Genomic DNA, 21,165 nt, shown 5'->3' on the forward strand with positions numbered 1-21,165 from the left:
TCAAAACCCAACCTTCATTTACCGGTTGTGACATACGGATCTTCCAACCTTCGTTTTAGATGAGACTATTATCATATTTACACTTTGTAGTATTTACAGTTTTTGATACTAGAATAACTGTTTGACTCATATCGATGCCATATCGAGACCGTTTAAGGGATTCGTTGCCTTTCTACACATTTTGCCATGGGGCGGGAATAAAACCCTCCAAAAAGTGTCTGCTTCTGTGGCTTATTGGCTGGGCTGACACTGCTAAGGAACAATGCTTTTTCAAAAGAATAAAGGTGAGAGGAATGGTGACGGGGGGTCTTTGAAAGGCAAGAGAATACCTTGATTAAGGTAACAAAATAATACAATAATGAAAGTCAAAGACTAAGCACCCAATTCAGACTCTGGTAAACAAAGAGGTGGAAACTAAAATAGACTTAGGAAAAACTCTGGCGATTGGCAAAACCTGTCCAACTAACAGCTGGTTTTTGATTCAATCTACATCAAATGGAAAGCGGAAGCCTCTTCCGACATTTTTAGGGAATGAGAGAAGTGGACAAGGCCATTAGTTCCTGTTCTTTGGGACAGGGATAGAGTGGCAGCAATGTTCTTCTCCCACTTATCATGTGATCTCTGAAAAAGGCCACATAGCCAAAGAACAGAGGGAACAACCTGTCTGCCATTGGCTCTGATTATATCATAGAACGGAAGCTCTGTGTGTGTGTGTGTGTGTGTGTGTCTGTGTGTGTGTGTCTGTGTGAGAAAGATAGAGAGGCGGAGTGTGAGATTAAATATGGAATGTGTTCTATCAGTGTTATTGTTTGTGTGCGTATGTGACAAGAATGCAACATGAGAGTGTGGTAGACAAGGCCATCCCACCCTCTTCTTTTAAGACAGTTAGCCCATTTCCATCTTCTCTCTCTCTATTGGCTTTCTGTCTGGCCCTCAAGTACATGAATTACCTCCTTGACTCAACTCACACATACTGCACTAATCTGTCACCGGCCAATGACAACAGGAAGAGGCTTATTGTACATATCTCACACACATACACCAGCCAGGAAGACTCCGATTGTGAAACTGGTACACTACAAACTACAGCCCGTTAAACAGCTTACTAAAATGACGACAGAAAAAAAAGGACTGTTCCAGAACTCCCAGGTCAGAGAAGTGACGTCAGACATCATTTGAGTGTGTGTGTATGTGTTGGTTTGTGCAAGTAGGAGTATGTGTGTGTCTGTGTATTAGCAGAACAGAAGCTGCAGTTCATCTGCACTACTACTAGCCAAAAGCACAGCAGAGCAGCCCAGTGTATTTCCCACACCATAACAAATCAAGGCGCCGCAGAGAAACTGAGCGCCGGTTCGACACGCAATGGCCTTCCCTTTCTTAGCAGCTGCCTGTGTGGCCAGTGTAAAGTTACACGCCACTGCTTCCTATGAATGGCCAACACTAATGAAATAGCCAGTTTATATAGAAAATGAAACGTTAGTCTAAAAGAAAATGTGAGATAATGTCTAGATGCTTTTTAAAGTGGAGATCTAGTTGATAAATTGCCTGGCTGGGCTGATGAGACAGTGGATTGCGTAGTCAGATGGAACAGAGTAAACAGGCATTTTAACATCATAGATTTAGCCGGTGGTAACTTGTGGAATATAAACTGGGTGGTTTGAGCCCTGAATGCCGATTGGCTGAAAGCCATGGTATATCAGACCGTATACCATGTGTATGACAAAACATGTATTTTTACTGCTCTAATTACGTTGGTAATCAGTTTATAATAGCAATAAGGCTCCTCGGGTGTTTGTGATATATGGCCAATATACCACGGCTAAGGGTGGTGTCCATGCACTCCGTGTCGCGTTGTGTCAAAGAACAGCCCTTAGCCGTGGTATATTGGCCATATAACACCCCCTTGGGCCTTATTGCTTAAATAGACCCCGGCTGGAATGTGGTTTAAACGAATCAGCATTCAGGATTAGACCCACCGTTGTATAAATAGCCCTAATGGCCTGTTTGTTGTACAACATAGCAGCTAGTCCAGGAGAGAAGGAGCTGCAAACAGCAAGTCAGTGATGTGTGTCCAAGAGAACTGAGGGATGATGGGAATAATTGTGGTGGCTATTGCAGACATCAACAGACTGATAAATGCAGGGTAAAGGTGATGTGTATGTATGTGTGTTTCTTTACATCTGAGCTGGTTGGTTCTGTGTTCGTGTGTGTGTATATATATAGTCTGTGTGCGTAATGTCTGCCTGTGTGTGTGTGCCTGTACGTATTGTCTGCGCGCGTGTGTGTGTGCCTGTACGTATTGTCTGCGCGTGTGTGTGTGTGTGCCTGTACGTATTGTCTGCGCGCATGTGTGTGTGTGCGCCTGTACGTATTGTCTGCGCGCGTGTGTGTACGCGCCTGTACGTATTGTCTGCGCGCGTGTGTGTGCGCGCCTGTACATATTGTCTGCGCGCGCGTGTGTGTGCGCGCCTGTACGTATTGTCTGCGCGCGTGTATGTGTGCGCGCCTGTACGTATTGTCTGCGTGCGTGTGTGTGCGCCTGTACGTATTGTCTGCGCGCGTGTGTGCGCCTGTACGTATTGTGTGCGCGCCTGTACGTATTGTCTGCGCGCGTGTGTGTGCCTGTACGTATTGTCTGCGCGCCTGTGTGTGCCTGTACGTATTGTCTGCGCGTGTGTGTGTGTGCCTGTACGTATTGTCTGCGCGCATGTGTGTGTGTGCGCCTGTACTTATTGTCTGCGCGCGTGTGTGTATGCGCCTGTACGTATTGTCTGCGCGCGTGTGTGTGCGCGCCTGTACGTATTGTCTGCGCGCGTGTGTGTGCGCGCCTGTACGTATTGTCTGCGCGCGTGTATGTGTGTGCGCCTGTACGTATTGTCTGCGCGCGTGTGTGTGCGCCTGTACGTATTGTGTGCGCGCCTGTACGTATTGTCTGCGCGCGTGTGTGCGCCTGTACGTATTGTCTGCGCGCCTGTAGGTATTGTCTGCGCGCGTGTGTGTGTGCGCCTGTACGTATTGTGTGCGCGCCTGTACGTATTGTCTGCGCGCGTGTGTGCGCCTGTACGTATTGTCTGCGCGCCTGTAGGTATTGTCTGCGCGCGTGTGTGTGTGCGCCTGTACGTATTGTCTGCGCGCGTGTGTGTGCGCCTGTACGTATTGTCTGCGCGCGTGTGTGTGCGCCTGTACGTATTGTCTGCGCGCGTGTGTGTGCGCCTGTACGTATTGTCTGCGCGCGTGTGTGTGCGCCTGTACGTATTGTCTGCGCGCGTGTGTGTGCGCCTGTACGTATTGTCTGCGCGCGTGTGTGTGCGCCTGTACGTATTGTCTGCGCGCGTGTGTGTGCGCCTGTACGTATTGTCTGCGCGCGTGTGTGTGCGCCTGTACGTATTGTCTGCGCGCGTGTGTGTGCGCCTGTACGTATTGTCTGCGCGCGTGTGTGTGCGCCTGTACGTATTGTCTGCGCGCGTGTGTGTGCGCCTGTACGTATTGTCTGCGCGCGTGTGTGTGCGCCTGTACGTATTGTCTGCGCGCGTGTGTGTGCGCCTGTACGTATTGTCTGCGCGCGTGTGTGTGCGCCTGTACGTATTGTCTGCGCGCGTGTGTGTGCGCCTGTACGTATTGTCTGCGCGCGTGTGTGTGCGCCTGTACGTATTGTCTGCGCGCGTGTGTGTGCGCCTGTACGTATTGTCTGCGCGCGTGTGTGTGCGCCTGTACGTATTGTCTGCGCGCGTGTGTGTGCGCCTGTACGTATTGTCTGTGCGCGTGTGTGTGCCTGTACGTATTGTCTGCGCGCGTGTGTGTGTGCCTGTACGTATTGTCTGCGCGCGTGTGTGTGCGCCTGTACGTATTGTCTGCGCGCGTGTGTGTGCCTGTACGTATTGTCTGCGCCTGTACGTATTGTCTGCCTGTACATATTGTCTGCGCCTGTACGTATTATCTGCACGCGTGTGTGTGTGCCTGTACATATTGTCTGCGCGTGTGTGTGCGCCTGTACGTATTGTCTGCGCGCGTGTGTGTGCGCCTGTACGTATTGTCTGCGCGCGTGTGTGTGCGCCTGTACGTATTGTCTGCGCGCGTGTGTGTGCGCCTGTACGTATTGTCTGCGCGTGTGTGTGCCTGTACGTATTGTCTGCGCGTGTGTGTGCCTGTACGTATTGTCTGCGCGTGTGTGTGTGCCTGTACGTATTGTCTGCGCGTGTGTGTGTGCCTGTACGTATTGTCTGCGCCTGTACGTATTGTCTGCGCGTGTGTGTGCCTGTACATATTGTCTGCGCCTGTACGTATTGTCTGCGCGTGTGTGTGCCTGTACGTATTGTCTGCGCGCGTGTGTGTGCCTGTACGTATTGTCTGCGCCTGTACGTATTGTCTGCGCCTGTACGTATTGTCTGCGCCTGTACGTATTGTCTGCGCCTGTACGTATTGTCTGCGCGTGTGTGTGCCTGTACATATTGTCTGCGCCTGTACGTATTGTCTGCGCGTGTGTGTGTGCCTGTACGTATTGTCTGCGCCTGTACGTATTGTCTGCGCGTGTGTGTGTGCCTGTACGTATTGTCTGCGCCTGTACGTATTGTCTGCGCGTGTGTGTGTGCCTGTACGTATTGTCTGCGCCTGTACGTATTGTCTGCGCGTGTGTGTGCCTGTACGTATTGTCTGCGCGTGTGTGTGTGCCTGTACGTATTGTCTGCGCGTGTGTGTGCCTGTACGTATTGTCTGCGCGTGTGTGTGTGCCTGTACGTATTGTCTGCGCCTGTACGTATTGTCTGCGCCTGTACGTATTGTCTGCGCGTGTGTGTGTGCCTGTACGTATTGTCTGCGCCTGTACGTATTGTCTGCGCGTGTGTGTGCCTGTACATATTGTCTGCGCCTGTACGTATTGTCTGCGCGTGTGTGTGCCTGTACGTATTGTCTGCGCGTGTGTGTGTGCCTGTACGTATTGTCTGCGCCTGTACGTATTGTCTGCGCGTGTGTGCGCCTGTACGTATTGTCTGCGCCTGTACGTATTGTGTGCGCGTGTGTGTGCCTGTACGTATTGTCTGCGCCTGTACGTATTGTGTGCGCGTGTGTGTGCCTGTACGTATTGTCTGCGCCTGTACGTATTGTCTGCGCGTGTGTGTGCGCCTGTACGTATTGTCTGCGCCTGTACGTATTGTCTGCGCGTGTGTGCGCCTGTACATATTGTCTGCGCCTGTACGTATTGTCTGCGCCTGTACGTATTGTCTGCGCCTGTACGTATTGTCTGCGCGTGTGTGTGCGCCTGTACGTATTGTCTGCCTGTACATATTGTCTGCGCCTGTACGTATTGTCTGCGCCTGTACGTATTGTCTGCGCCTGTACGTATTGTCTGCGCGTGTGTGTGCCTGTACGTATTGTCTGCCTGTACATATTGTCTGCGCCTGTACGTATTGTCTGCGCGCGTGTGTGCGCCTGTACGTATTGTCTGCGCCTGTACGTATTGTCTGCGCGCGTGTGTGCGCCTGTACATATTGTCTGCGCCTGTACGTATTGTCTGCGCGCGTGTGTGCGCCTGTACGTATTGTCTGCGCGCGTGTGTGCGCCTGTACGTATTGTCTGCGCGTGTGTGTGCGCCTGTACGTATTGTCTGCGCGTGTGTGTGCGCCTGTACGTATTGTCTGCGCGTGTGTGTGCGCCTGTACGTATTGTCTGCGCGTGTGTGTGTGCCTGTACGTATTGTCTGCGCCTGTACGTATTGTCTGCGCGTGTGTGTGCCTGTACATATTGTCTGCGCCTGTACGTATTGTCTGCGCGTGTGTGTGCGCCTGTACGTATTGTCTGCGCGTGTGTGTGCGCCTGTACGTATTGTCTGCGCGTGTGTGTGCGCCTGTACGTATTGTCTGCGCGTGTGTGTGTGCCTGTACGTATTGTCTGCGCCTGTACGTATTGTCTGCGCGTGTGTGTGCCTGTACATATTGTCTGCGTGTGTGTGTGCCTGTACGTATTGTCTGCGCGTGTGTGTGTGCCTGTACGTATTGTCTGCGCGTGTGTGTGTGCCTGTACGTATTGTCTGCGCGTGTGTGTGTGCCTGTACGTATTGTCTGCGCGTGTGTGTGTGCCTGTACGTATTGTCTGCGCGTGTGTGTGTGCCTGTACGTATTGTCTGCGCGTGTGTGTGTGCCTGTACGTATTGTCTGCGCGTGTGTGTGTGCCTGTACGTATTGTCTGCGCGTGTGTGTGTGCCTGTACGTATTGTCTGCGCGTGTGTGTGCGCGTGTGTGCCTGTACGACTCCCCAACCTCTTTCAGTTTCTTGGCCCAGGGTTTCTGGGCCTTGCGGAAGCCGTCGTCAGCCTCCTTGGTCTCCTTGAAGCCTCCAATCATCTGTTTGTGGTAGTAGTCCCTCTGCCACACCTTGAGCTTCTCAAAGTCCTCCCCCATCAGCGCCGCCTTCACCTCCATGTGGAGCTCGCTCACCTTCTCCGCCTCCGTGCACAGGGCACCCCACGCCCGCTCCAGGGTCCCGTACTGAGGGCCTGGGGATGCACATGATTAGATAACACGCACATGCATGCTTACGGTGATGGAGAGTGCAGTACTGAGAGTCCAGAGTGGTGATGGGAACAGAGGGGTGAAGGAGTGGAACACACACACCTGTCTGCAGTGCTTGGACCACTGAAGTGTGTGTGTGTGTGTTTGCGCCTACCTTTCTCTATAAGCTGTCTCCAGCGTTTGGACCACTCTGTGAGCTGCTGTGCGTAGGACTTCTCGATGCGCGCCCGCTCATGGAGACAGTTCATCAGGTCGTTACACAGGCGACTGCCATCGTCCACCCGCCTCACTGTCCGCTTGTAGTTCCCCACCTGGGAGAGAGAGAGGAAGGGAGAGAGAGGGAGGGAGAGATACTTGGAGTTATGGGGAGTGGGAGTTGTGTGAGTGTACAGCTACGTGCATATCATATAATGACGTATGTTTGTTAATTGTATGTTTTTCAGTGTGTGTGTGTGTTATACTGTATGTTGTCTACTGTCTGACCTCCCAGAAGCTGTCACTGGAGACGTCGACCATGGAGTCATCGTAGGAGCCGGACATGGCTGCTGCCCTCAGTACCCAGAGTCCTCAGGGGCTGAAACAAACAGTCAATAACACCATTACACACAGCAGACTGGCTGTTAGACTGGCTGCAGGGGACAGGACAGCACTGAGTCTTAAAAAAAGTGCTATTTTTATTGCATTAAAAAAACGTTTTACTTTCTACCCTAGCTGGGTCTGTCCATTCTTTCCAAGGGCACTGGGATGTGCTGACAGCGTCTGGTGTTCTACCACGTGTAGAGAGCCCTGTGTGGGGCAGACTTAATACTCTGATCCCCTGGCTTCAGCACGGCCTAGTGGGGCTACTAGCCTACGTACCGTAGGAACGAACACTCACAAGAGACAGACACACAACTAGCCTACTCATTTTTCTCCATGAGTAGGAAAATGAAGCCTGTAAATGAAGGGTATGACAGTGAGAGAGAAAACCGCAGACAGAAAGAGATTTCACAGGCTGACTTTAAATCAGTCCGTCACACACACAATTTAGTTTCACTACAATCATATGACACGAAGTGGCAGCTGGGAGCAGAGCGTCATTCTGTTGTGTGTTCTCAGTCAACTAGTAAAAGCCCGTTATCATAAAAGGCTCCAAACAACACCCAGGCAACGTAATTATCACGCTGTCACTGTGACACTCCTGAGAAATGCTGAACTGGGACCACGGCCAAAGATATGATCTGAGAGAGAAAGAATTAACAAGAGGGGCAACAGAGCGAGACAGATAGGAGTGTGTTCAATCTGTAATCTGGTGTGAATCTAAACAGCAGGTGAGTGTCTTCACACATTTCAAAAACCTTACAGCCTGAAAAACAACAACACACAGCTCTGTGCAGGGTGGCACAGAGGGACTAGTGTGTGTGTGACTTATCTGTCGTTTTAGCACACACTGTGGGGAGCTTCCGTTTGCTGAGTGACATGGGAGCGGAACTGCACCGACAGAAAGACCTCTGTTCCGCTCCTCCTCCATCCTCCTCTACCCCCCTCTGTCTGCTTTCTCTCTAAATCACTGCTCTATCTTCAGCTTCCAAGTAGGCCCCTGATCCTCTCGCCATCTCTTCATGATTGTGTGTAAGATAGTGTGTGTTTCCTGGCGGTCAGTGGCCCATGTTCTCCAAACCACAGCTAGGGCTGAAGGACAGAGAGAGGGTTGTTGTGGCTGGAGGGAGGGGGGGGGACCACAGACAAGAGTGGCTTTCACAACACTTGACCAACACATGCTCTCTGTTGTGCTTTTCTAGTACACACACACACACACGGCTAGATGGGCAACAGACTGCACTGATTTCAGTGCTGCTCATATTCAAGTGCTGTCAGGGTAATGACCGTGTGAGGTGAAGAGTTTCATCGACAGAGAGAGGTTGATGATCTCAGACCTATTTAACATGTCCCACACTGTAACAAATGCTGAACTGCAAATCAGAAGATGTGGAATCTGTATTTAGTGGCGCAGCGGTCTAAGGCACTGCATCTCAGTGCAAGAGGCGTCCCCGTAGTCCCTGGTTAGAATCCAGGTTGCATCACATCCGGACATGATTGGGAGTGCCATAAGGCGGCGCAAGATTGGCCCAGCGTCATCCGGGTTCGGCCGGGGCAGGCCGTCATTGTAAATAAGAATGTTCTTAATTGACTTGCCTAGTTAAATAAAAGGTTAAAAAAAGGACCAATGAAAAGAAAGCCCCTGGGCCAGACAACATTAGTGGTCTCCTACTAAAGGGTTACCATAAGTCCTTGGGCCAGACAACATTAGTGGTCTCCTACTAAAGGGTTACCATAAGTCCCTGGGCCAGACAACATTAGTGGTCTCCTACTAAAGGGTTACCATAAGTCCCTGGGCCAGACAACATTAGTGGTCTCCTACTAAAGGGTTACCATATCAACTGTCAGGTGTTTTCTATGAGCTTTTCCTCGCTCTCTGGCAGAACACTCCATCACAGCAATATGGAAATCGTCCACCATATGCCCAGTAACTAAAAAGAGCAACCTCTCCTGCAACAATGACTACCGCCCTGTAGCTTCAACATCTAGTGATGAAGAGCTTTGAAAGGCTGATTCTACATAAGGAGGTATGCTGTTCTACAGAGCCTCTCCAGTTTGCTTACAAGCGGCACAGGGGTGTTGATGATGCAGTTCTGTCCCTACTGCACTGTGCCTACAACCACCTGGAGAAGCCCAAGACATACGTCAGGATGGTATTTGTGCATTTCTCTAGTGCCTTTGATACAGTCCAGCCTCACTTAATGGTTCAAAAGTTCCAGAACATGAATGTCGATTTTCTGGGTCGATTTTCTGGGTCCTCTCCTTCCTGACAAATAGAGAACGGCTGGTCAGATTCAATGGTCACTGCAGCTCTTCCAGAACCATCTGTACAGGATCACCGCAAGGCTGTGTCATCTGGCCTGTTTTATTCACCCTGTATACATAGGACTGTAGGAGCTCAGACCCAGAGATGATGTTCATTAAGTACTCAGATGACATAGTAATTATGGGACACAGCAGGCAACTCATATAGAGCTCTCCCATTCAAATCCATCAAACTCCTTAAATCTGAAGTTTTGATGTGAGCGCACACACACACACAGAATGCTGATTATCCTTTATACTGTACCCTACATGTTTGTGTTATGTATCTTGTATGTACCATTCATTACCACATATGAAACTCCCTCCCAGGAAATAAAAGTTGTTTGAATTGAACACACACCAGAAAAAGGGCCACCAGAGGAATCATAGATCTTCCTGTGCTCTCTCTCCCTCCTGCCCTCACTCAGCTGCTGCTGTCCATCACTCACCAAATCGCTGCCATGACAACCATGGAACACAGCAGGGCATGGAATGGACCACAACATTCTACAGCTGAGCTAATCCCGTTTGTAACTTTATAAAAAATAAACAGAGCACTGTTTGTGGACCTGGTGGATCCATTCACACAATGTCTGATCAGTGCCTGTTCAGTGGCTTCTATAAAGCATATTATTGTATCGATTCGACACCTTTCATGGAGCATACAAATGGAGCAAACCCTTTCATTGAGCAAACAGCCTACATTTCTATACTGCTACTATACCGCTAACTAACCTAACAGAAACTAAGAGCTGGGTAGTGGCTACAACAGACTTCCTAACGGAAAAGAACTCTGTATAGGGTGCCAGGTAGCCTAGTGGTTAAGAGTTGGGCCAGTAACTGAAAGGTCACTGGTCCAAATCCCAGTGGTCCTTGAGCAAGGCACTTCAGCCTAATTGCTTCTGTAAGTCGCTCTGGATAAGAGTGTCTAATAAATTACGTAACGTAAAAGGTATAGAGAAGATTGCAAGATGAACCCACAGCCAACTAGTACAAACCAAATAAATATTAGATCAGTTTGGATTCTTAGTCAATTTGCAGTCTACAAATTATTTGTAATTATGTTACGGCCCCCGAATACCCACTCAAGAAACATAAAAAAAAAAATAGATTCTGAGTCTAGTTGGTGAACCCTGAAAGAGAGGCATTCAATCTCCATTTAAGTATTTATTTTTATTTTTTAAATGCGCTTTGGAGAGATGTATCATTTTTTGTATTTTTTTTGCCTGAGCAACCTCCTGGTGGCAGAGCATTCCATGATGATATTGCGCTATAACTGATCGATGCATTAAATCCGTTTTCTTTGGTTTGGGTCCCGTGAAGAAGCCCATAGACATATCCCCTGACCCTAACCCATAGACATATCCCACTAGAAAACACCACTATCTGAAGTGTATGCAAATAGATCATACAAGTGGTTAGGAATTTTCTAAACAAATGTAAAAAAATAAAAAAAATAAAAACCTTCAACCAGAAAAAAATCATCATGCATGTTGTTGATATTTGTTCTGTTTTTAGTTAAGGCCAAGGCGTGCTGCTCAGTTTTGAGCCAGCTGCAGCTTTGCTAGGTCTTTTCTTTGCTGCAACCTGACCATATCACCGGACAGTAATCAAGATGCACAAGACCAGAGCCTGAACAAAAATTTAAACGCAACATGTAAAGTGTTGATCCCATGTTTCACGAGCTGAAATAAAAGATCCTAGAAATGTTCCATATGCACAAAAAGCTTATTTCTCAAAAATGTTGGTACCGTGACGATATCCAGAGGCCCATTGTCGTGCCATCACCTCAAGGTTTCAGCATGATAATGCATGGGCCCATGTCGCAAGGATCTGTACACAATCCTGGAAGCTGAAAATGTCCCAGTTCTTTCATGGCCTGCATACTCAAACATACTCACCCATTGAGCATGGTTGAGATGTTGGGTCGTCACACCAGATACTAAATCTTTGAAAATTGTTGCATGTTGCGCTCATGGGGAACATCGCTGCACAGGTATTCTCAGGTCTCTCCAACGATGTTCGATCGGGTTCAAGTCCGGGCTCTGGCTGGGCCACTCATGGACATTAAGAGACTTGTCCCAAAGCAACTCCTGCGTTGTCTTGGCTGTGTGCTTAGGGTCGTTGTCCTGTTGGAAGGTGAACCTTTGGCCTAGTCTGGAGCAGGTTTTCATCAAGGATCTCTCTGTACTTTGCTCCATTCATCTTTCCCTCGATCCTGACTAGTCTCCCAGTCCCTGCCGCTGAAAAAAAATTCCCACAACATGAAAAAAAAAAAATCCCACAACATGATGCTGCCACCACCATGCCTCACCGTAGGGACGGTATTGGCCAGGTGATGAGCAGTGTCTGGTTCCTCCAGATGTGACGCTTGGCATTCAGGCCAAAGAGTTCCATCTTGGTTTCTTCAGACCAGAGAACCTTCTGGAAGGTTCTCCCATCTCCACAGAGGAACTCCGAAGCTCTGTCTGAGTGACCATCGGGTTCTGGGTCACCTCCCTGACCAAGGCCCTTCTCCCCCGATTGCTCAGTTTGGCCGGGCGACCAGATCTAGGAAGAGTCTTGGTGGTTCCAAACTTCTTCCATTTATGGAGGCCACTATGTTCTTGGGCACCTTCAATGCTGCAGACATTTTTTGGTACACTTCGCCAGATTTTGAATAAATTGGCACAAAAAAAATAAATTCTAAACTGTTTTCGCTTTGTCATTTTGGGGTATTGTGCGTAAAAATAATTGAATCCATATTTTTTTTTAAAGTCTAACGTAACAAAATGTGGAAAAGGGGAACGGGTCTGAATACTTTCCAAATGCACTGTAGTATGAAGCGAGTAAATTGTATTATTTTTGTTGTCTCCTTCTGCCTTGACAATATTACTTTTTATTTTTATGTAATAACTTGTTGTTCTTGTCTATAACTGTTCTTTCTGTACTCTGTCATGCATATTCTATGTGGACCCCAGGAATAGTAGCTGCTGCATGTGCAACAGCTAATGGGGATCCTAATAATGTACAAGTTTTCACTCCCTGTTACCTTTACGGACCGAAGGATTGAAAAACAATGAATTGGTTAAAGTGTGGGCTAGAGGACATCTTCGCTTTTAAACTTTATTAAGAGCTCTCATTTTATTGTGAGGAACTGCAGTGTTATCAAACATTTTTTTCTGTTTTGTCCTCTGTTATGAATGACCCCTTACACTCATGGAAATTGGCCTACATGGAGGGGGCCGACCATGGAAGCAATTCATTCCTTTGAATCCTTCAGGGGGAGAGAACACACTTCAGGGAGGAGCAAAAATGGAATTAGGCCCCTAGTGTTGTTCCTGGCAGACTGTGCGGAGTCTGAAGTCCACTCAGCTTCTCTAGGCAACTTGGCATACACACACCGGCCACAAAACAGAGGGAGCGAAAACGAGAAAGAGGAACAGAAAGAAGAAGCCATCTAGTACACCTTTCAAATCAAGACATTTTCCCGCCAACTTTTTTTTATATATGAAAGGAATTGCCGGCAAGCCTCTACTCTTATTTCTGCCAACCGACCTAGTCATGATTAAGGTAAAGGTCTGCCTACGGCTTAGTATGAAATGTAGCCGTAATGCTGAGGCAGCATTGGCACGCACTACGCTCCTAAGCTCTTGATGGTTGCTAGGCAGCACCCGTTACTGCTATCCTCCTGCCCGTTCTAAACTTTGAGGCATGTCACTTCACCCATCTCTTCACATAGCCCACCGCATGCACTGTTTCTTAACCACGACTGGATGGATCCATAAAGAATTACTGTGGGAATAAATATTACTAAATTATGAAAATATTGGAATAAAATAGGCTAGTGCAATTGAAGGCATCAAATTGTTGCTTACTGATACTCCCAAAGCCATCCTATTGTTACAATACATTTCAAGCAATAGCCTACCCGTGTGTGTTCAACTATTTCAGTACCGTTTTACCCTGCTTTGAGACAAGCGTGAGGACTTGTATTGATAAAATCCATCAATGTCTGATTTTCTTTTCACTGAATCTCCGTTTGGATATTGGTTAGGCTACAATTAGGCTGGTGAAATGCTAAATTGAGGTGAGGGCTGCTCATGATCATCTTGTCTAGTTGCCTCATGTATTATTGCTGATCAGAACATTTTGTCAGCATGTTATGTAGCTTAACAAGCAGACTGTTTTGCTCTTCATTTTCAGTTGCTTAGTAACCTAGGCCAACTCCAGACCTAAAGCCTGTGACTTGTGTTAATCAATGTGATTTTGTATCATTGAATCTCCCTCTGTATGCTATATATGGTTTATTCTCTGGCTGGGAAAATAATTGGAGGTGGTATAGCTCATCTATTTGTTTACTCATCTATCACTGATCAGAAACATTTACCACGCAATAGTGTAGCCTAAATCCAGTGTAGGCTTTGTAATGGTGTTTATTCAATGGATTTATTCAAATAGACGTCCACCCACATCGGCCCATGTCTACTGCCACTCCTAAACTTGCCGGCATGTGCACAGGAGATATAAAAGGTTTATCCCGGCAAGAATGTATCAGGCTCTAAAAAACATGTCTATTTTTTATAGGCAACATACCGTAAAGTCTGTCTGTAAAGGGTATAGGATGTGCATGTGTCTCTCTCTGTGTGTGTGTATCCTCCTAAGAATAGAATTAGGGGTGGTGGTCTTCAAACACCTGCAAACGAGGCCACAGATAAGACGTCGCGCCAAACGGACAACTGCTCAAGTTTCAATTCTTGATGAAGGAAATAGGGAACTAGGCTTACATGTGATGTGATCAAACAGTCATTTCATTTTCAGATATTACTCCAATTACAGTCCAGTGTACCAAGCATGGTGCAATTCTGCAAATGCCAGCAGCAGAGACATCAAGTTCCAACCTTGTCCAATAGCCTCTGATAAACTGAACAAATCTAGGTCTGCGTACAGCATAGGAATACAATGCATTAGGCTACGTGGGGTATAGGCAGCAATGCATTAGGCTACGTGGGGTATAGGCAGCAATGCATTCGGCTACGTGGGGTATAGGCAGCAATGCATTCGGCTACGTGGGGTATAGGCAGCAATGCATTCGGCTACGTGGGGTATAGGCAGCAATGCATTAGGCTACGTGGGGTATAGGCAGCAATGCATTCGGCTACGTGGGGTATAGGCAGCAATGCATTAGGCTACGTGGGGTATAGGCAGCAATGAATTCGGCTACGTGGGGTATAGGCAGCAATGCATTCGGCTACGTGGGGTATAGGCAGCAATGCATTAGGCTACGTGGGGTATAGGCAGCAATGAATTCGGCTACGTGGGGTATAGGCAGCAATGCATTCGGCTACGTGGGGTATAGGCAGCAATGAATTCGGCTACGTGGGGTATAGGCAGCAATGCATTCGGCTACGTGGGGTATAGGCAGCAATGCATTAGGCTACGTGGGGTATAGGCAGCAATGAATTCGGCTACGTGGGGTATAGGCAGCAATGCATTCGGCTACGTGGGGTATAGGCAGCAATGAATTCGGCTACGTGGGGTATAGGCAGCAATGCATTCGGCTACGTGGGGTATAGGCAGCAATGCATTCGGCTACGTGGGGTATAGGCATAGTATGCTGTGTGTGTGTGTCTCCTGGCATGTTGAGACAACAGACACCCACTAGCTCCAGAACTGGACCGGCTGGGGTTATATGAACCAACATCAAGGGATACAGGTCCCCCTCGGATTGGACAGCTGTCAGCTGCACATAGAAATACAGGTTCCCAGAGTCAGTGAGACAGAGATGGGTCCCCCAGGGAGTAACTGAATGCACATGACCAGTGAACAGCAGCACTGAGGAGCCTGAGACTGGAGGGGCCTGAGTCATGACACACTACGGCCCTGCTGCACCCAGAACAAATGCATGACATGAGACTTGACTGACCTTTACCACAGAGACAGAGAGATAGAGAGACAGAGATATTTGTACAGAGAGATAGAGAGACAGAGAGAGAGGGGGGTGATTGAGAGAGAGAATGTGGGAAATAGAGTGAAACTGAATGAGAATAAAAATAGAGAGAAAGAGAACGTGGAAAAAATAACAAAAGATAAGAGAATAAGATGAGCGAGAGAGTTAGTAACAAGGTGATGTGGGAGATGACTGGTAGGCTCTTCTAAATAGAGAGGATCCTCAGTGTTGGCTAAATGACATGGGTGGACGGCTAAACATAGCCTACCGTCTATGAGTGGGCATCAATTCTTTTCTATTCTATTTCTGAAGCTGACTACTCTCCACAGATAGCAGTTTGCGGGAGACGGACAGTGCTGGAATGCTCTTAGGCAACTCTGGGCTCAGGGCATTGTACTACTGGTTACTGGTCTGAACTCAGCCACACAATCCTGACAAACAGACCCTGTCCATTCCACTATTCATAGCTTCAGGTCTGTCCTCTTTAGCAGCCCCAGAGAGACAGACAGTGCTCTAATAGAAATCTATAAAAGAGACAGGAGACAGGGACAGTGGGGTACACATGTTAGGATGTTGATCTGTTCATAACACCACTGCAGGGCAATATAGCGAAGCTCACAAGCATGTCATGCACAAGCATGTCTGCTGACAGGCACAAGCATGTCTGTCCTCGAGCAAGGTATGTGTGTGTGTGTGTGTGTGTGTGTGTGTGTGTGAGTTCTCAAACACAGCCCCAGACAGAATCACAATCATGCCCTTATAAATAAGCACCTCTCAAACAAAGACAGTGGTGGGTATTTAGAGACGGGAGTGTGTGTGTTCACCACTCTGTTGTCTGGTCCTGTCCCTGAAACGGAGTTCACACACCAGACAGCAACAACACATCGCAGGGCATCGCTTTAGATAAGAATTTGACATAATCACACATCTCCCCTGCCCATTCTGCCATTAAACTCTGATTTCTGATCAGCCACCCTAGTTTTGCACTAACCTAATACATTATAAGATGAAAAACAAACACTGATCTAGGGCCAGGACGATACCAGTATCGAGTTACTCGTTACTATTGTGGCAAGGAAACAAAACACAAAGCAGATTTGACTTCTTTAGGGAAACATCCCTAATGTTGGAAACAAACATCATTATGTTGTCATCCAGAGTCCCATTTATTTATTTTCCAAGTTATAGCACACAATTTGTTACACCAAGTTAACAGAACAAAGAGTTGTCTGCTTCATGGTTTCCATGGAAACAATGTCACGATACTGATATCGTCACAGCCCTACACTGATCCAGAGTAGTCTACCTCAACACACAATGGCAACAAGTTACCTTGGAGGGGTGTCGTGTCTGATTAGTCTCCCTGTTACAAAAGGAGACACTTCCTTGTTGCCTGCCAGTGACTCACTGACTATGTGATCAGGGGAGGCCCCAATCACAGATGTTACACACTGTTTGGCCTGACCAGGAAAATAACACTTCCTCTCTTTTGGGTGTGAAGTTAAAAGAGAAGGAAGAACACGGACGCCAGAGTGAGGTCCAGGTCCGAGTAGGAGTGCTGCTGATCTAGGATCAGGTTCCCCCTGTCCATGTATGATTTATTATACTGATCCTTAAATCAGCGCTCCCCAACCAACTCAGTGGCCTTGTGGTAAGAGTGTCCACCCTGAGATTGGACGGTTGGGAGTTTGATCGAGTTATAACAAAGACTGTAAAATGGGACCCAATGCATCTATGCTTGACACTCAGCATTAAGGAGATAGAATGGAGGTAAGGTCCTGTGATAGACTAGCATCCTGTCCAGGGGGTGTACTTGTACATCAAGCTGCCTCACGCTACAGAAACAGCAGATATCTGCCAAGGCTCGTGCAAGGCTACCTACCCAAATCAGCACTCCTACTCTGAGACCCTTGATACATATGGCCCCAGAACAAGCCTCAGGGCTGTAGTAGGAGATATCACAAATGTGGAATGGAGCCAAGACCAGCCATACATTGTACAAGTAGGCCTACATGTATACACTAAACCCCAAATGAACCCTGATTAGAAGCCGCTGGCTGAGTCCCAATTCTCCAACCTTCTCCCAAAGTGAGCACTTGAACACCCTTCATGGATTAAAGAGTGAAAACTCCCTCTAGCCAATGCTTTGACCCTTCCAATGCTTTTAAATCCATGACGGGAAGTGTGCTAGTAAGTGCACACTTTTGGAAAAGGGTGGAGAATTGGGACGCAATGCTGAATGTCCTGTTGCTGCCTCTGAGCATTGCATGATCGGTTCTTGAGGAGTATTCAGATGTAGGGTTTTAGTGGATCATTGTGACAATTCAGGATTATCTTTTGCTATCTTCCAGGAGGTGATAACATGGCTGCCATTGAATTATCTGTCATTTTGCTGAAATGGCCAAACTTGTCATCTCTATGGTTCTACTCTCTGGCCTTAGTATAGACACAGGCCTGCATAGGGTGAATGTTAGCACTGTTTCGTCAGAGCCTTATCATGGCAACGGAATGTAAAGACAAGGGTACAATTTTGCTACTAGGTCATCAACCTATTAGCAAATGTCCTTCTACTGTAGTCCTGAGGTAGTTTTTTCATAAGAAAAATATATCCGTTTCCATTTCCTTCTTTTGTTTCCTAAAATAATCATGTGTTGAGATGTATTTTGCAATGATTGCTGCCATCCCTACCATCTTATGTTAGTTCACAGTGGGACACCATATTTAGAAATCCCTATGGGGGTGTTCTGGAAAAGATTGGGTAAACTTCTGACTTGCACACAATCGACTTTAGAGGAGTGAAGTGTTTCCATAGCAACCACAGTTTGTAAACTTGGGATTGTTTTTTCGCTGTGTCAGTCAGTCAACCTTGTCCTCCTTGGTAATGAAGCTGTACATTGCTGCTGTTGATCTCACAATGACCGAACGGGGCTTATAGTGGACCCTCTCTGTATGGCAAACCCCGTCCCCAGTGGGGATCAGTGGATTAGAGTCAAGAACTCAAAGTTGAGAGACTCAAAACTGTGCTCAATGAATGTGTGTAGCCTAGATTCTCTCTACTTGGATAACAAAGTCACTGACACCACCAGCAGTCTACCCTACCTAAAAACCTTGGACCAAGGGGCAGGTTTAAACAATGGCATTTGTTCCACTCTTACAGGCATTTTCCATGTTAAAGTGCCAACCGAGGGAGACACATAATGGGGGGGAAATACACAGATCACAGATGCGAGCAGCTTTCTAGTCACTTTCCTGTGGAAGCCCATGTGCTGTGCTGGCATGATGTTAAGGGCCCGGTCACCATAGAAACAAAATTAGTACAATGCCACTCCAACTTCCAGGTGATGAATTATAACAATGATGACGGATGGTATTTTAAATCCTATAGTTTGACAACCCTGTTTTTTAAGCTTTCAAATTATATCAAAACGGGTCAGATATGCAAAATGGGTCCAGTCAACTTTGAGAATATCCATCTCCTGAATGTTTTGGCATTCAGGTCCAAAAAGTCACTTCCATTCCACTTCTCAAGGGAAGGTTTGGGGTCAAACTCCTATTTCTAAAATTCATCTTGTTAAAATCAGATTTTAAACCTAAACCACACATTTTGACAGTGCCACTTGGCCATTTAGTGTGAACCAATGATTTATATTAGGTGCGAACCAAGGTTTTGATAAAGTAAAAAAAGTGATTGAATTCATAAGTCAGTTTTAAAGTGAAAACTAACTTGCTTTTTAGATAGAAACGTTTACCCTGTGACAGAAGATCGCTAGACACAGAACATTTGTGGTGATTAGTTGACTCTGAACTTAGACTGCATGAGATGACAGCTGGGTTATCGTTACTTCTGAAGCCTGCCCCGCCCTTCTTTCATCAGTCACCGACGCAAGGGCTGTAGTCAGACAGACAGATCTTGAGCTAACTAAAAATATACCCTAACACATACTCCCGATCCAATATTTTAGTTCCCTAGTTAGGGAGTTAAATCAGCTCGTAAGTAAGCAATTAGCTATTATGCTAGTAATAGTTTACTAGGACTAGGTAGCGGGCTAACTAAATCATTAGCTGACGTTAGTTAGCTACCTAACTAACTAGGTAGCAATCTACCAGGACCCATAACAAGTAACGTTAACTAGTTAGATCTAACGTTAGCTAGCTACCGACCGTACTGCTATGTCAACCATAGTTCGTTAGCTAGCTAACGTTAACTTAGCAGTTTCATACCCCACCTTCCAGCTGGTTGGATAGTAGTGGCTAACGTCAGCTAAATAGCTTGCTTCTGGTAATGTTACATAGAAAAACTTTCGTACAGTTGCTGTAAAGTTTAAAAAACAAATTCCAAATGAACAAAATAGGTATAGATATAGATGGACATGCTATCACTTTACCTTGAAGAGTTCCGCTCCTCTTGAGAGACCCGAATCAATGAATAAATTAGCTGTATTTAGCTGGCTAACTAACCTTTTACCAGTTTTTTTCTTACCAGCAACAGGAGCCGCAGCATCAACGCACCCACCATCTCTTCCGGTATGCAAAATAGAAAACCTTCAAAATAATAGTTGAAATTTCAAGAACCGCAAACAAAATGAATATATGGCCACTGATATTGTTTAGAAAACGGCAGCCCTGCCACTTGCTTTGGTATACAGCTGAGGGATGGGGAAATGTAACCCCTCTCAAATTCAGAGTGCTCTGACACAGTCCGTGTTAGGCGTGGGAATCTGTCTAATGCACACAGGTGACCCCCCAAAAATAGAGATTTACACAAATCCCCCTTTGTTTAATTGGATTTATTACATGCAGACATTTGAGGCACCAGGAATTATTTATACATTTAAAAACCAAAAACATTGCATGTTATAATTCCTATATTCAGTACATGTATATAGACAAATATAATTGCAGCTACCTGTATGCAACAAAGAATGAGGGTAAAAGGATGACATGAAATGCATAACCAAATAGTGTAAAAAGTACATCAAAATACGTTATTTTAATGTAACAGTGTATATTTCATTGTGTACTAAAACCATCTGTAAGACAAAGGCAGCAGCACCATATTAGTATATATAAAACATGGTACAGTCTTCTATACAAAAAAGCCCACGTCATTAAAGGCAAAACCTAATGGTGACTGTTAAAGTGATAATTCACCCAAATTACAAAATTACATATTGGTTTCCTTTGGGTGAACTATCCCTTTAACAACTCTGGGGACCAGAGTGAGGTGGGGTGGGATGTATGGTAAGACATTAATAAAAATACTCTATGGATTATTACATCATGTTAGTTTAAGAGGCCCATCGGACAAATTATTTTGCCACTATACCCACCATATAGTGCTGATCCGTCTTCTGAACCGTCGTCTGAACCGGAACCCCAACAGATGCTAGCCAGCTAACTAGCTTGTAGTCAGCTAGCGGCCATCAGCCACCTCTAGCACGGACAACTCTCGCCAGTCTGCACAGCGCGACTCAAACCAGAGCAATTCGGACTTATTTTTCTCCATATCTCCGGATTCCTACCGCAAGCTCTGAATGTTTTTTCCCCCCACCTGGATCACCGCAGCTAGCTAGCTGCTATTCGAGTGGCCACTCCTGGCTAACGTCACTGTCCCGAAGCAATAACCAATTAGCCTGGTGCTAGCCTTGCTAGGCCCATCTCCCAGCTAGTCAAAGAGGTCCACCAGCCACTACTTGGGCTACAATACCTCTTTTTGCCAACTGGCTTGGACCCCCACCGACTCATTACGACTGGACCACCGACGTGATTCGCCCAATGGGGTTTTTCTCAACTGGCTCCGCCGTCGTTTCGTCCCGAAATCCCGTCCGCTAGCATGCTAGCCGCGGCCTG

General features: G+C 46.8%; 1 protein-coding gene across 3 annotated transcripts in view; it reads right to left on the reverse strand.

The window, feature by feature from the left end:
* LOC120032338 (protein kinase C and casein kinase substrate in neurons protein 2-like) overlaps nt 1–19,861 on the reverse strand; it is a 36,647-nt gene extending 16,786 nt beyond the window's left edge. For 2 of the 3 annotated variants that reach the window (XM_038978387.1, XM_038978385.1), the window contains exons 1-4: nt 19,701–19,833; nt 6,987–7,077; nt 6,658–6,814; nt 6,252–6,487 (exon numbers count right to left, since the gene is read on the reverse strand). In XM_038978387.1, coding sequence (XP_038834315.1) covers nt 6,252–6,487; nt 6,658–6,814; nt 6,987–7,043 — 450 coding nt within the window. In that variant the 5' untranslated portion in view covers nt 7,044–7,077; nt 19,701–19,833. Of the gene's footprint in view, nt 1–6,251; nt 6,488–6,657; nt 6,815–6,986; nt 7,078–19,700 lie in introns of all 3 variants that reach the window. The other variant, XM_038978386.1, reaches the window with a different exon arrangement.
* Between the last annotated feature and the right edge of the window lie 1,304 nt (nt 19,862–21,165).

Source organism: Salvelinus namaycush, chromosome 38, assembly GCF_016432855.1.
Source record: "Salvelinus namaycush isolate Seneca chromosome 38, SaNama_1.0, whole genome shotgun sequence".
In the NCBI taxonomy this organism is placed as follows: domain Eukaryota; kingdom Metazoa; phylum Chordata; class Actinopteri; order Salmoniformes; family Salmonidae; genus Salvelinus; species Salvelinus namaycush.